The following is a 12,588-nucleotide window of genomic DNA, read 5'->3' as shown; positions in this document are numbered from 1 at the left end:
AGATCAAGCCATGGTAACGTGGGTTGAACCTGCACCGAGGGCACCTCCACAACATGATGAAGGACTATTGAAGTATACATCACCATCAAAAGAAACCTTGCTGCCCACATTGATAACGGTCGTCAGCCATCACCAATCGCCACCTGAGCCGCTAATTGAGAACATTGAAGCTTTGAAAGATATCGAGGATCCGATACCTCGACGACCCAATCCTATGGTCGTGGCTGTCTATCAAGTTCCTTATCGATCTAAAGGACAACCTCCTCAAGCAATGTGCCAAAGCCTAAACCGATTAGCCCTTACGCGAGACCTAGACTAGACTCGAGCATACATTAGATTGTGGGTGAGTTAAATCTTAGCCTTGGATGAATTGGTCGAGCACAATTCAGCGGGCTACATTGTGTTAAACTTGGTCGAGTCACGGTCTCTTCCACAAGTTTTGTGCTCTAGGACTCGGCTCGGATGTTGGTGGGAATGATTCGACAAATACGAAAGGTTTGGAAACTACTATGAACAACTTGAGGACAAGGTGGTCGGAAGCGTGGTGGATTGATGCGAACCGAGTCAGATCGGATCACATCAAAGGGGGATTGAGCTCAATGGATTGAGTCTAATTATCTTATTTGGTTATTTGGTTTAGTTAGAATCTTAGCAGGTTAGGAATTTATTTAATTAGCTAAATCCAACTCTGCACAGTTTCAAAAAAATTCGTATAATAGTCTACATATATCCAAATAATATCAAACCAGTTGGATAAAGTCGTCAACCTCGAGGTCTACAACTTTTATATTCATTACTTCTCCAGATTCGGAATCTATCTGCGACGAAACGAAGGGTTAACCCGAGAAGATAACGAAGACTGGTTTTGTTGATTTGTTAGGGTTTTAACTTAGTTGTTGATTTATTAGGATTTGTTAGAGTTGTTTAATTTAGTTGATGAGTCCCTAGGGTGAGCCTTTATATATATATGGAGAAAACCCTAATTGAAGTAGTATGATGATGATGATGATAATTGAAATTGGTTTTAGTCTTATCTCCTTCTCTACTTGACTCTAGCAATTGGCGCCCTCTCTCACCTCCCTTCTTCCACCGTCCAAGTCTTTGGTTAACCTCTTCTGGTCTCTATCACTCCTCTTCCACAATAACTTCTCTCATTCACACCAAAGACTAACCCTAGCATCCATCTAGCCATTGGAGGGCTATGAAGCTAGGATTTAAGTTTCAGAACCGTTGCGGATCGAATTAGGCCGATTCGTAACATTATATAAAATAGACCATAGTTTATAGAGCTGAAAAGTAATTATCCTCTTATTTTTATAAGAGACGACGGTATAAGAAAGGCATTATTCAGTAGTTTTTTTCTCTACTATCAGTTACAATTGAAACGAAGAAAAGATATAGAAGAGCAACTGATAAATTGATGATCCATTTATAAGTTCATTATTATTATTATTATTATTATTATTATTGAGAAATACATAGAGAAGAAGAGCAAGTAGCCAAGAATGGAGACTTGACTGCATCTTTCTCATCTTCCACGGCGTTGATATAAGGAATTATGCATTTATTTCCAAACATTCATTGACAAAAACCTTCCATATAGTTTGGCTTATTCTTTCATGTGGAAATATTTATCCATCCTTCTGTCCGCGAGCTTAATTCGCAGCCCCAAGTAGTCCATTGATTGCTGAATAGTTTTTCATAACGTGGAGAAAGAAATGAATGACCTTGGAAAATAGATGGGAGGAAGATATCACTCTTGACAGCAGAGAAGAATTCCAATAAAGCTGGCTCAAGAGTAATTATCATGGTAATATTTGCCAGATGGGAAATTATAAGAACCAAGCATTCTTCTTAATTATCATTATCGTATATACCTTCTCTACTAACATCAAACACTGGAAAATACCACCATATGCAGTCTAACAAATTATAAAGACAGGAATTGGGATCCTAGCCATCTGCTCATGCTTAGCTTGAAATTAGTTTTGAACCTAACCCTTGATTATTTATTATTTTCACTTTTTTTTTAATTAGCTTGAAATACTACCATACTTAAGCATAACAGTTGAATATATTTACAGTTTTTAATTGAGAAATAATCGAAGACAGTTAACTTATTTAGTACCTCTGTGGATATGAACACGTGACATAGACGTGCTAGTCTTGGTATCTTCGACTAAGCTCATAAAGAGAACGACACGGGCATATGATGTAAGCTTGACCCGAACCCGGTTCAATTTGACGGGCCACCATTGTGATCCATGAACCGCTTAATAATCCGCATCAGCTCATTGGCCGGCTCGGACCAGGGGGCGATCGTAAAGAAACCGTGCTGCTGCCCTCCGAACTCTGCCAGTTCCACCGGCTTCCGCATCCCCTTTAACCTCTCCGCGTACTGCACCGCCCGATCCCGCAGCAGATCCCTCTCTCCGACCACCACCAGCATCGGCTCGAGCTCCACCGCCTCGAGATCCGCGCTCTCAGGCCCGAATGGGTTCGCGATCGGGTGGTCGAACGTGGCGCCGCGTGGGATCGAGAGCCGCCAGTACCGGTCGTTGAGCTCCAGGTTCAGGAATGCCTCCTTAGGGCACTCCGCCTCCGACCGAGTCCTTTGGGTCCCGCCGAAGAAGGGCATGAGCAGCACGTGGCCTCGGACCCGGACAGGACCGAGCTCGGCCCGGCCGGATCGGGATCCGAACCGGACCGCGAGGTGGTGCGCGATGGTCCCCCCGGCCGAGTCGCCGGAGATGAAGACCCGACCCAGATCGGCCGACTCAGAGATCCACGCGTCGGACTCTGACTGGTCGCGGAGCCAGAGGAGAGCGGTGTTGGCGTCGTCGAGGGCGGCAGGGAGGCGGTGCTCGGGGGCGAGACGGTAGTCCGGGGCGACGACGAGGGCGGAGAGGTCCGAGGCAAGGCGGAGGCAATAATTCTGGCAGTTGGGCCAGGTGCGAGAGCCGATGCAGAAGCCGCCGCCGTGGAAGTAGAAGAAGACGGGAAGCTTGGCAGAGGTGGATTGGCGAGGTCGGTAGAGGCGAAGGCGGAGGTCGTGGGTGGGGTCGAACAGGGCGTCCCTCCACTCGACGGAGCCGTCGTCGACGACGGGGACGGGGAAGCTAGGGTTTAAGGAGCGGACGATGGAGCCGTCGCTGTAGACGCGGAGCACGCCGCGGCATTCCTCGAACTCGTGAGGAGGAGGAGTGGTCATGGCGACTTAGAGTGATCGGAACGAGCAATTCGGGTGCTCGGATTTATATAAAAGGGGAAGAGTCTGGGAGGGGAGGGGAGAGTAGGGGAGTGGAGAAATTGGTGGAAGTGGGTGGGAGGAGGTTGTCGTTTGGAAAGTACGATGTCGCTTTGGTATGGCTGTCCAGATGAATAAGGACAAGGGGGGTGACGTGGAGACCGGCGAAAGAGGTTTAACTTTATTTTTAGTGAAGTTTATCCCCCTGTTTTAGAAGAGACAAGGGATATCATACAACCTATCATCTAAATAACAATTTATCTCAAGGGATATCTTTTTTCTCTTCTTTCATTTAATATTATATATTTATCAACAAAATTTAGTCACAACTTTGCCCTTAGAAAGCATCACTTCGATTGATTATCATTTCAATCTCTCCCTCTCTATTTTCCTAGTCCTTCCACTATAAAAAAATATTTTGGTAATTTGCTAACCTCTTTACTTTTTATATCACGTCAGGTATAATTATCGTACCAGTATATTGATTTACAACCAAACACTATACACCATAATAGCGTAAATTGGAATAAACGTTCTTATGCAAGTTTAAAAATGAGCATGACTAAATCAGTTTGAAAATTATGACCAAACACCACATAAAAACGAGGAAATAATTGAAACCTTGATCTTCCGATCCATTACCCTTTGTTCACTTGGCTACTTCACTAGCTGTAGGTCTCAATTTCATCAGCATATGATGGAAAGTACATATATTATCTATAAGATTGACACTAAAAGAAAGTTGGAAGAAACATGGAGATACAGTAGCAGGTAAAGCTGATATAGGCCTTTAAGCCATACAACCACAAATAGGAAGTTGGCATTATTGGTGCGGAGGTAATTTTCTCAGTTACAAATTTTATTATGATTAACATAATATTATGTTTTGAAACCCAAAAACAGTTCGATAAATAGGATGTTTTACACTAAATACACACATGAGGAGGAATCAACTTCCCTGGATTCATGATATTGTTTGGATCTAAAGCAGTCTTTATTCTTTTCATCGTCCTCAATGCACCGATTCCAAGCTCTTTTTCTAGGTACTGGGAAGAAAAATATATATATAGGGATTTCAGTGAACACATGCCTGGAGAAGATAGCATTTAAGACTTTTTTAAAGGAATAAAGGAGAATATGATCTAAGATGGCTTCAGGTGCTCCTACGGAACAATTAGTACCAACCCATGCCGACTAAGTTGAACCTATGCACTTTTATGCACTTCTAAATCAACAATTATACACATATTGTACAACATAAGTATCACAATATTTAGCTGTCTTTTGTGCAATGAAAAACTTGAATGGTGTAAATTATTGATGCCAGAAAATTAAGCAGGTTGTACCTTCATTTTGCCGGTACCAACACCATGCTCTCCAGTACACGTACCTGTTTAACAGTCAAATTAGAGGCAGTCATAACCATCACATCTCATTATAATCATCACCATAATAAAATATCTAAATCAGGAAACTACAATATAAATGGTTCTAAATCTTGACACCACTCCACATAAGGTGACTACTCCGATTGTGCACACCAATTGAATGAATGCACAATGTCAGGCGATTTCGAGATAAAAAAAGGTGGCTGAGTGCAATCATTGATGAACCAAGTCCTGATATTCCAAAATAATGTATGTACCTTCCATTGATAAGGCAGTATGAACCATGAAATTGTTCAGCTTCTCTGCTTCTCTTCGTTGTTCTTCCTGATATGGGTCAAATAGGATAACTGTGTGGAAGTTCCCATCCCCAGCATGAGCAATGACCGTGCTGGGAGTATAAAGGGTCCATAAATGTGATTACATATCCGGAAGAGTAATTGTATTTTCAGGCCAAAAGGAAGAATATTTGTAATATTCATCAGCTAATTAGATATATGGCATTGACATGCTCAAGCTTACTCCGGGTTCAGCTGAAAAATTAGGAAAAACAACATACCAGATTAATGGTGATGCATCAAGCTGTTGCTTTGACTTTGATATACACTCTGCGAGTCTTGATAATGGAACACAAACATCCTATAGAAGGAGAAAGCAGTAAGTAGGAAGCTAATTGAAACTAGTCATGTGACACTACAATACAAGTCAGTACACCTGCTAAATTTTAGAAGTATAATGTACAAGGAAATGTGTTACATCTTTGTCTAGTAAGAACGGGTAATGTATTCTATATGTAGCATTTGCATTCAACTTTGTCTGCAACTAATACAGTTTGACTAGCTATTTTCAAGCAGGAAACATTTAAAAGCAGTATCATGGCAAACCGTTATCATTGCTTCATAATCAGGTGCCATTGCAAAACAAGCCCAAAGTGCCTCTTTCCTCATCTGCATAAAAGGAATCCGTAAAATGTAATTACTCATTGAGTTAGAAGATGACATTGCGGCTTATCTCAGAAACTATGCACAAGTTGGGAAGTTCTGTTATACAAGTGATAAAAAGGAAAAAAAGTGCTTCTAATCATACAAGAAGATTAAATGGAAGAAATACTAAACAGCAATGATAAATACAAATTTCAACATACAAATGCAAGTCTACAGTATTTAAGAATTGTCTGCTGACCTTCCAAAGTTCTTTTTTAGCATCAGGATCTTCCACAAAGACAAAATCGGACCCATTATGTTCCAAAACAATCTTCTGAACCAGCAATGTCTGTTCCAGTGCATATGCTTCTGATTATTTTCAAAAAAGAAGAGAAACAAAGATATCAATATGAAGCAACTAAGAATCACTGCAAGAAAAGTAGAACATTATCTACAGCGCAATTGGTTGACCAAGTCAGACTTTAGGTAGAATAGAAGAAAGGCAACCATAAGATTGGAAGAGGGAGTAAACCTAAATGGACACATGGTAGGAAAGGAATGCTGTACCAACCCAAATTTATGCTTATGAAAGAGGGATAGCCATTAGATTTTCTGTATTAAATCCGAGTTTTGAATGTAATATAGAACCATTCATGCCCATATGTTATAGAAACTGCCTCACAGAATATGGTCATACAACAGTCCATGTGTTTGTTGGTTATGTTCTTGTTAACTATACTTCTCACTATATTCTGAAGAATAAAGTACTAATTTTTGCTGCATAATATACCATAATTTCCACAGTAATCCATTACCATACCAAAAAAGGATTTGGGAATCCAGTGCGTCTGCATAATGATATAATCATAAGCTTATTTATATCATCATGGAACCCAGTTTTGGCTGATCCCGCCTGATATGGGTGCCGAAGGGAAAAAGAGGAAAAAGAGAGAGAGGTGGGCTGCAGCGGTATGAGGGAGAGGGAATAAGAGAAGGAGAAAAAATAGGGGAAGAGAAAAGAGAGAGAGAGAGAGAGAGAGAGAGAGAGAGAGAGAGAGAGAGAGAGAGAGAGAAGAAATGGAGAAAAAGAGAGAGAGATGGCCTGTGACAGTAAAAAGGAGAGGCAAAAAGAGAAGGATAAAATGAGAGAGGGGAAGAAAAAGGAGAGAGAGAAGAAATGGAGGACAACAAAAGTTGCGGGATGCTACAATAAGAGGGAGAGGGAAGGAGAGAGAGATAAAGGAAGAGAAGGGAGAGAGAAGTAAGAAAAAAAATTAAAATTATTAAAAAAATAAAAGTTGGCTTGTGGCAGTAAGAGAGGGGGGGGGGGGGGGGGGGGGAGGAAAAGAGATATTGTTTTATTTTTTAAAGTAAATATATTTTTAGAAAAATTTAGATTTGATACATGAGTAATTTTTATTTTCTTATTTTTAAATTTTTTTCTAATTTAAAAAAAATCTATATTTTTAATAATATTTAGAATTTACTTAATTAAAAAATAGTCTAATCCGATACGAACAGTCAATATTGCCGATACGAACAATGCGTATCATTTTCTTAAACGGCCGATCCCGATACCGAGTTTCGAAACCTTACATCTCATAAACAATTATCTATAAGACAAATCAAACAAGTTTATACCTTACCTGTGCCTATGAATTCAAACATTAAGGTGGGAACTTCAGGTAAAGTTTTCTCGTTAGCCACATTGATTGCCTTTACTTGAACCTCATCCAGTAGTTCAACTCTTGAAACCTACTTAATGAAAGGAGAAAAGAATCAGACACATTATATTGATGCACAGAAGAGCTTACTCTGGTTATGAACTAATTACATTCAGGTAACTCCAAATAACAACTGATAATAAAAATCATTTCAAGAACAAATAATGGAGAAGAATAGTAGAGATCCAGCAGGAGATAAACTCAACCTGTATACCAGAAAGCATTGTTGCAATAGCAACATCAGCAGCATCTTTGACTGTTGGAAAGTTGCACATTGCAACCTGAAATTCTAGATATTATAAGCCAAATATAATCATAGTTCAAACACATCCAGCAAGACAAGAAAATATATCTTAGCCAGAAATAGATGATGAAGCGGGAAAGAAAAGATATACCACTGAATGAGAAGGAAGCTTTTGAAGCCGTAAAGTCACTTCAGTAATCACCCCCAAAGTACCTTCGCTTCCTATAATCAACCGAGCCAAGTCATATCTACATATAATGACATAAAAGGTTAATATTATAGTATAATTCCCCTCTGTTTGAAAAAAATGAAATACAAGTGTATCAGGCCTTATTAATGTGCACACAGAATTATCATAAACATGCACTTTAGACTGTCCTAAGAAACTTTAAACAGCACAGAAAACAAAAAAAAAAAGAAACTTAAATAGTGTCACTAGATATTTGTTTTTTTTTGTTGTTGTTGTTGTTGTTATTTTTAGCACATAGCAATTTGCAGCATCATTTGTATTTTAATGTTCAATGGGCTTATTTACCTCCTACACTAAGATTATCATCATAATTGTTGATGCATATAATAAATTATATACATCAACAATTATAGTTGCTCTGAAGAAGTAACAACAATATGTAATCCAGGATAAACCCAGAAAAATCAATTGAGTACTGGGTAGACTGCCAAGACAGACATTAAATGAGAATCTAAAAGTAATTCATCAGTAGGATCTAAGAGTATACCCTGCAGCACTTTTTCTAGCGCGAGAACCAGTTTTAACAATGTCCCCATTTGCTAGAACAACCTGCAATTCAGATAGAATCTAAGATACACACCAAGGAATTATATTGGAAAATGTAGAAGAAAAATAAAATGATGAGTAACACAACCTGGAGATTGATGACATTGTCCCGCATAGTACCATACCTAATAATGAGCAGATAAATCATCAAATTTGCAGCTAATATATATATACTATAAGGCAGTTTAAGCCTTAAGCTATTAACAGGTTTGCAAAAAACCAAAACTTAATAATGATAGGACATGGAAGGAAAGAAGTACCTTACAGCCAAAGAACCAGAACAGCGAGTAGCACACATTCCACCAATAGTAGCCCCAGGTCCTGCAGGTAAAAACTAATATTTTGCTAAAGGCACCAACATAGTGAAAGCCATGTAACTAGTGTCTCATTCATTTTAGATGGCTATCCTTAGGGATAAAATAGTGATTCAGCAAAAAAGTCAATGTCTGATAACCAATTCTTAACCTTAGAAGCATCTTCTGAAAACTTATTCATAAGGCACTACCAGCAAGAGTAGAGAGAAGATGCAGGTAGGATACTGGATGTAGGGAGATAGTTAATGCTATATCCAAGCTAGTACCAATCCCAGGTTCATATTTTTGAAATACATATAATCGTCTGCTTGCCTGGATCAAGAGGGAAAAATAGACCATAGGGTTTCAGATACTCATTAAGTTCAATCCATCCAACCCCTGGTTCAACAACAACGTCCATGTCTTCAACATGCACTGATTTGATTTTCTGTAGAAAAATAATATATCAAAAGAAGTACCCTGAGATAGAGATATTAAGCCAACAAATAAAACTACCACCAAATATAAAGAAAATCTGTTTCTTTTATAGGCAAAGCCAAGAAAAGACAACTATTAGAAGCTAGGAAAAAAATTATTTAACAAACCAAAACAACAAAGACATATGATTTCAAATAAAATAAATCATGTCAAATTATTTAGAGCTAACAAAGTATAATCAATGTCGACTGCTTATCTAGAGTCTGTTCACACAAAGCAAGCTAGGTTTCATGTAGAATCAGTTACCATATTTCACAGGCAGAGATCTCGTTAGGTTTCTCACATATTAGCAAAAATAAAATGCTAGTTTAAGCTATGACTATAGATTCAAGTGCTAGAACTCATCTCCTGCACTTTGACATAAACATAAGATAAAATCGTAATGATAAGTAAGGCTTCTCCAGTGAATCATAATTAGATTTGGGATATAAATCTATACTACGAGATATGACACTTACCTTCATCAGAGACATGTCAATACATACACCTCCATGAGGAGCTAAAGTGTGGCCTTCAATTGATGTAGCTCCACCATATGGTACAATTGGAAGCTGCCTCCAGAAAAAAAACCATAATTCAATCTCTTAGTTGGATGAGTTTAATTTAATTAAGAATTCAAACTAGTAGTCTTCTTTTGTATATTGGGCCAACACATAGATGTTAGAAATCATGGATTCCATGCCAAGTGTGACAACCATGGCACCATAGCATTTTCATATGCTCCATTAAAGCATTATACATGGAGTTTTCAAGAGATTCACTGTATTTAGGGTGTTGGGTTGCTTCTGATACAAACAGACCCTGTCAATCTAGTATGCAGATTGAATTTAATGCCAGTCTATATGATATCAAGGACAACAAAAACCCTGCCGGCCAACATCAGTTGGCATGCATATTTTGTATAGATTACAAAGGGGAATGTGGCAACAAATCAATCATCAATCCTTGATCAGTAGCAGCACCTTCGGTTAGAAGCATGGGGTCATTCTTATTGGAAAAACTATGATAGGCCAAACTAAAGTTCTTGTCAAAGTCTTAAGACTTTCCTGTTCTTACATTTTCTTTTCTTACCAAAAAGAAAAGAGGAGCAGGATCACACCTTGTACTTGTTACAAGCTACTACGATCTTTTGCACATCCTTTTCTGACCTGCATTGCATCACAAATTCAAAGAATTGGTTAGCGATATCCTGAAAGCAGAATACATCACAACCCTTGGACGGTGGTTAATTACTGCATTAAAGAGCAAATTAATACACGAATTGCAGACCAAAAGTTGCAGCTAAACTAGGTAAAATATTATGCGGATTCAGACACATAAATTTTAAATTAAAAATTCATAGAAAAAAGAACGTAAAGAATAACCGTACCTTGGAAAGACGACGACATCCGGAACATTCACCGCTTTATGGAAGCTACTCTGCGGCTTTCCGTGGAAGTACCTCTCCTCGTAGTCCAATGTCATGTTATCCTGTCAATCTAATCTTTCAAAAAAAAATCTATACTCTACAACATACATATCAACAGAAACAGAGACGCAGAGAGAATTGTATTACTTGCAAGAAGGATCTCAACTCTTCTATGAATTCTTTCGGGACCTCCTTGTGAGAACCCTTAACCAGTAGCTCAGTGTTATCTTTCCTTCCAACTCTGGATACACAAGGAAAAGAAAAGATCGATAGAGGAAGCGATCACGAAATGGATCAAGAAGAGCTACAAGTGAGGAAGAAGACAGACTGGCGATCGAGACCGGAGTCGCAGAGAGCAGGTTTGGAGCGCATATCGAGATCGAGAGCTAGAGTTCCGGCGGAAGCGACGGCGGCAAGGGGGAGGAGAGCGGCGGACCAAGAGAGGAGCCGGTTCCTGGAGTCGGACCGAGGGGTTTGGCCGCCGATGGAGCGGGAGGAGCGGAGGAGAGCTCGATGGAGGTGGGGACGAGAAGAGGAGGCAAGGCGAAAGAAGGCGGAGAAGAAGCCCATGGCGATGAGCGAGAGTGAGAGAGAGAGAGAGAGGAAGAGGAAGAAGTGTGTCCCGTCTTTTCCTCCTAGTACTTATTGGTTCGACCGTGAGATTGCGGCTAACCTGGGTAAGCTTTTCTTCAAAATTATAAATACTTTTTTTAATTTTATTTTTATTGAGAAATATAAACACGTCGCTCTCTCTATTTTCTTGGCCGCGCTGCGATGTCTTACTTTGGTATATTTAGAAATATAAAAATTAGGTCCACTTTCAGTAATAAAAGAGAAGACCTCCACAACTTACGGCTGGCTACGTACTCTATCTTAAAAAAAATGATTACTATGCTCAGTTATGAGCCTCACATATGAAACCTAATCCTGCTCCGACTATACCAACCTGTGGCTTAAAACTGACTCCTCTCGTCTCGTCTCGTATTTTTATGAGACAGTAAGAAGCCACCTCGGTCAATTAACTCTATTAATGATGATATTAAATTTCTAACTAATAAATATAAAATTTATAAAGTTAGTATATAAAATTATAACCGTTTCTTTTATATACAAAATATTATCTTTTTCCCAAAAAATAATCTGAGAAGGGTGTAATTCTAACAAAAATAAAAGGTATAGTAAGTGACAATATGTGATGATTTAGGGGTACAGAGTATACTTTACTCTTAAACGCATGAAAGAAAAGCTCGGTCATCGGTGCTCATAGAACCGCGTGGTGTGCTTTCTCCTTAGTTTAATTTCGTTAGTATGATAGGGCAAACTCCTTGGAGTTACGTGAAGTGCATGATTTTAATAAACTTAAAATGGAGCTGCTTTTGATATAGAAAATTATTTATTTATTTATAACTAAGCATCAAAAGTACAGATATTGAGAAAAGTCGCTTTTCTATTCTCAATCTGATCATTAAGCATTTAAAAACTATGCACTTTTTTCAAATTTTTAAACATTTATAGCAAATCTGGACTAGTCAACACTCGACACACCGGTGGTGGCATGTATCCAATAATTATAACTTCATTTGAAATAATTTAAAAAGCCTACAATTTAATGGCATGTGTCTGATGCCTCTGGGATTTCAACTTGAAATTTTTTAAAACAAACCTGAGCATTTTAAAAAAAACTGCCAGTAAGAAGCCTACAATTTTAGTGAAAAATATCGTAAAAATAAAACAATATCGTATGCTATTCTTTTAGGAGCCCAATTAGTATTATTAATCTAAGTTAGATTGTTAGCTGACATTTCTAATCTAAACCATGTAAGAGATGTTATTGTTGATATAGTATAGTGCCTCGCGCACTGCCCAAGCTTTAACTTTAAAGGAGGATTAAAAAACACCGTGTGAAATCACTTTCATCTTGTCTTGAGGTCCCTAATCCCTACAGTAGTAGGAGAATCATTAGGCCACCGGACTACAAATTCAACACTACACAACTTTAAAACCATTTAAACGAGCCGTCGGTGTTTACTTTAATCCACCATCACGGTAGAGAGAGGTTCCATCTGACAA

At 38.7% G+C, this 12,588-nt stretch overlaps 2 protein-coding genes across 2 annotated transcripts; both read right to left on the bottom strand.

The window, feature by feature from the left end:
- Positions 1-1,832: 1,832 nt before the first annotated feature.
- LOC140758974 (strigolactones hydrolase CXE15) lies at positions 1,833-3,489 on the bottom strand. The gene has a single exon (XM_073095403.1). It carries the CDS (start codon positions 3,209-3,211, stop codon positions 2,237-2,239), a length of 975 nt encoding a protein of 324 aa, XP_072951504.1. The 5' UTR covers positions 3,212-3,489; the 3' UTR covers positions 1,833-2,236.
- Positions 3,490-4,030: 541 nt separating this feature from the next.
- Positions 4,031-11,169, bottom strand: LOC140758973 (D-lactate dehydrogenase [cytochrome], mitochondrial). Its single transcript, XM_073095402.1, has 18 exons — positions 10,847-11,169; positions 10,666-10,759; positions 10,480-10,580; positions 10,210-10,258; positions 9,569-9,661; positions 8,946-9,060; positions 8,580-8,640; positions 8,408-8,444; positions 8,261-8,322; positions 7,675-7,771; positions 7,486-7,560; positions 7,202-7,310; positions 5,815-5,924; positions 5,517-5,579; positions 5,192-5,271; positions 4,893-5,023; positions 4,594-4,637; positions 4,031-4,293 (listed from the first exon to the last, which is right to left on the bottom strand). The coding sequence occupies exons 1-18, from the start codon at positions 11,086-11,088 to the stop codon at positions 4,174-4,176; spliced, it is 1,683 nt and encodes a 560-aa protein (XP_072951503.1). The 5' UTR covers positions 11,089-11,169; the 3' UTR covers positions 4,031-4,173.
- Between the last annotated feature and the right edge of the window lie 1,419 nt (positions 11,170-12,588).

The sequence above is a fragment of the Typha angustifolia genome, chromosome 4 (genome assembly GCF_048772165.1).
Source record: "Typha angustifolia cultivar Huaian chromosome 4, ASM4877216v1, whole genome shotgun sequence".
NCBI lineage: Eukaryota > Viridiplantae > Streptophyta > Magnoliopsida > Poales > Typhaceae > Typha > Typha angustifolia.
Note: the sequence above shows the minus strand (reverse complement) of the source record. Positions and strands in the feature narration are given on the sequence as shown.

What these genes read in the sequence shown, in the direction of transcription:
- LOC140758974 (XM_073095403.1), bottom strand. Translation starts at nt 3,211, where the DNA reads ATGACCACTCCTCCTCCTCACGAGTTCGAGGAATGCCGCGGCGTGCTC.
- LOC140758973 (XM_073095402.1), bottom strand. Translation starts at nt 11,088, where the DNA reads ATGGGCTTCTTCTCCGCCTTCTTTCGCCTTGCCTCCTCTTCTCGTCCC. An exon ending in TTGACATGTCTCTGATGAAG is followed by an intron (nt 9,061 to 9,568) that starts GTAAGTGTCATA and finishes ATTTTTCTACAG; the next exon opens with AAAATCAAATCAGTGCATGT. An exon ending in CTAAAAAAGAACTTTGGAAG is followed by an intron (nt 5,580 to 5,814) that starts GTCAGCAGACAA and finishes CCTTTTATGCAG; the next exon opens with ATGAGGAAAGAGGCACTTTG.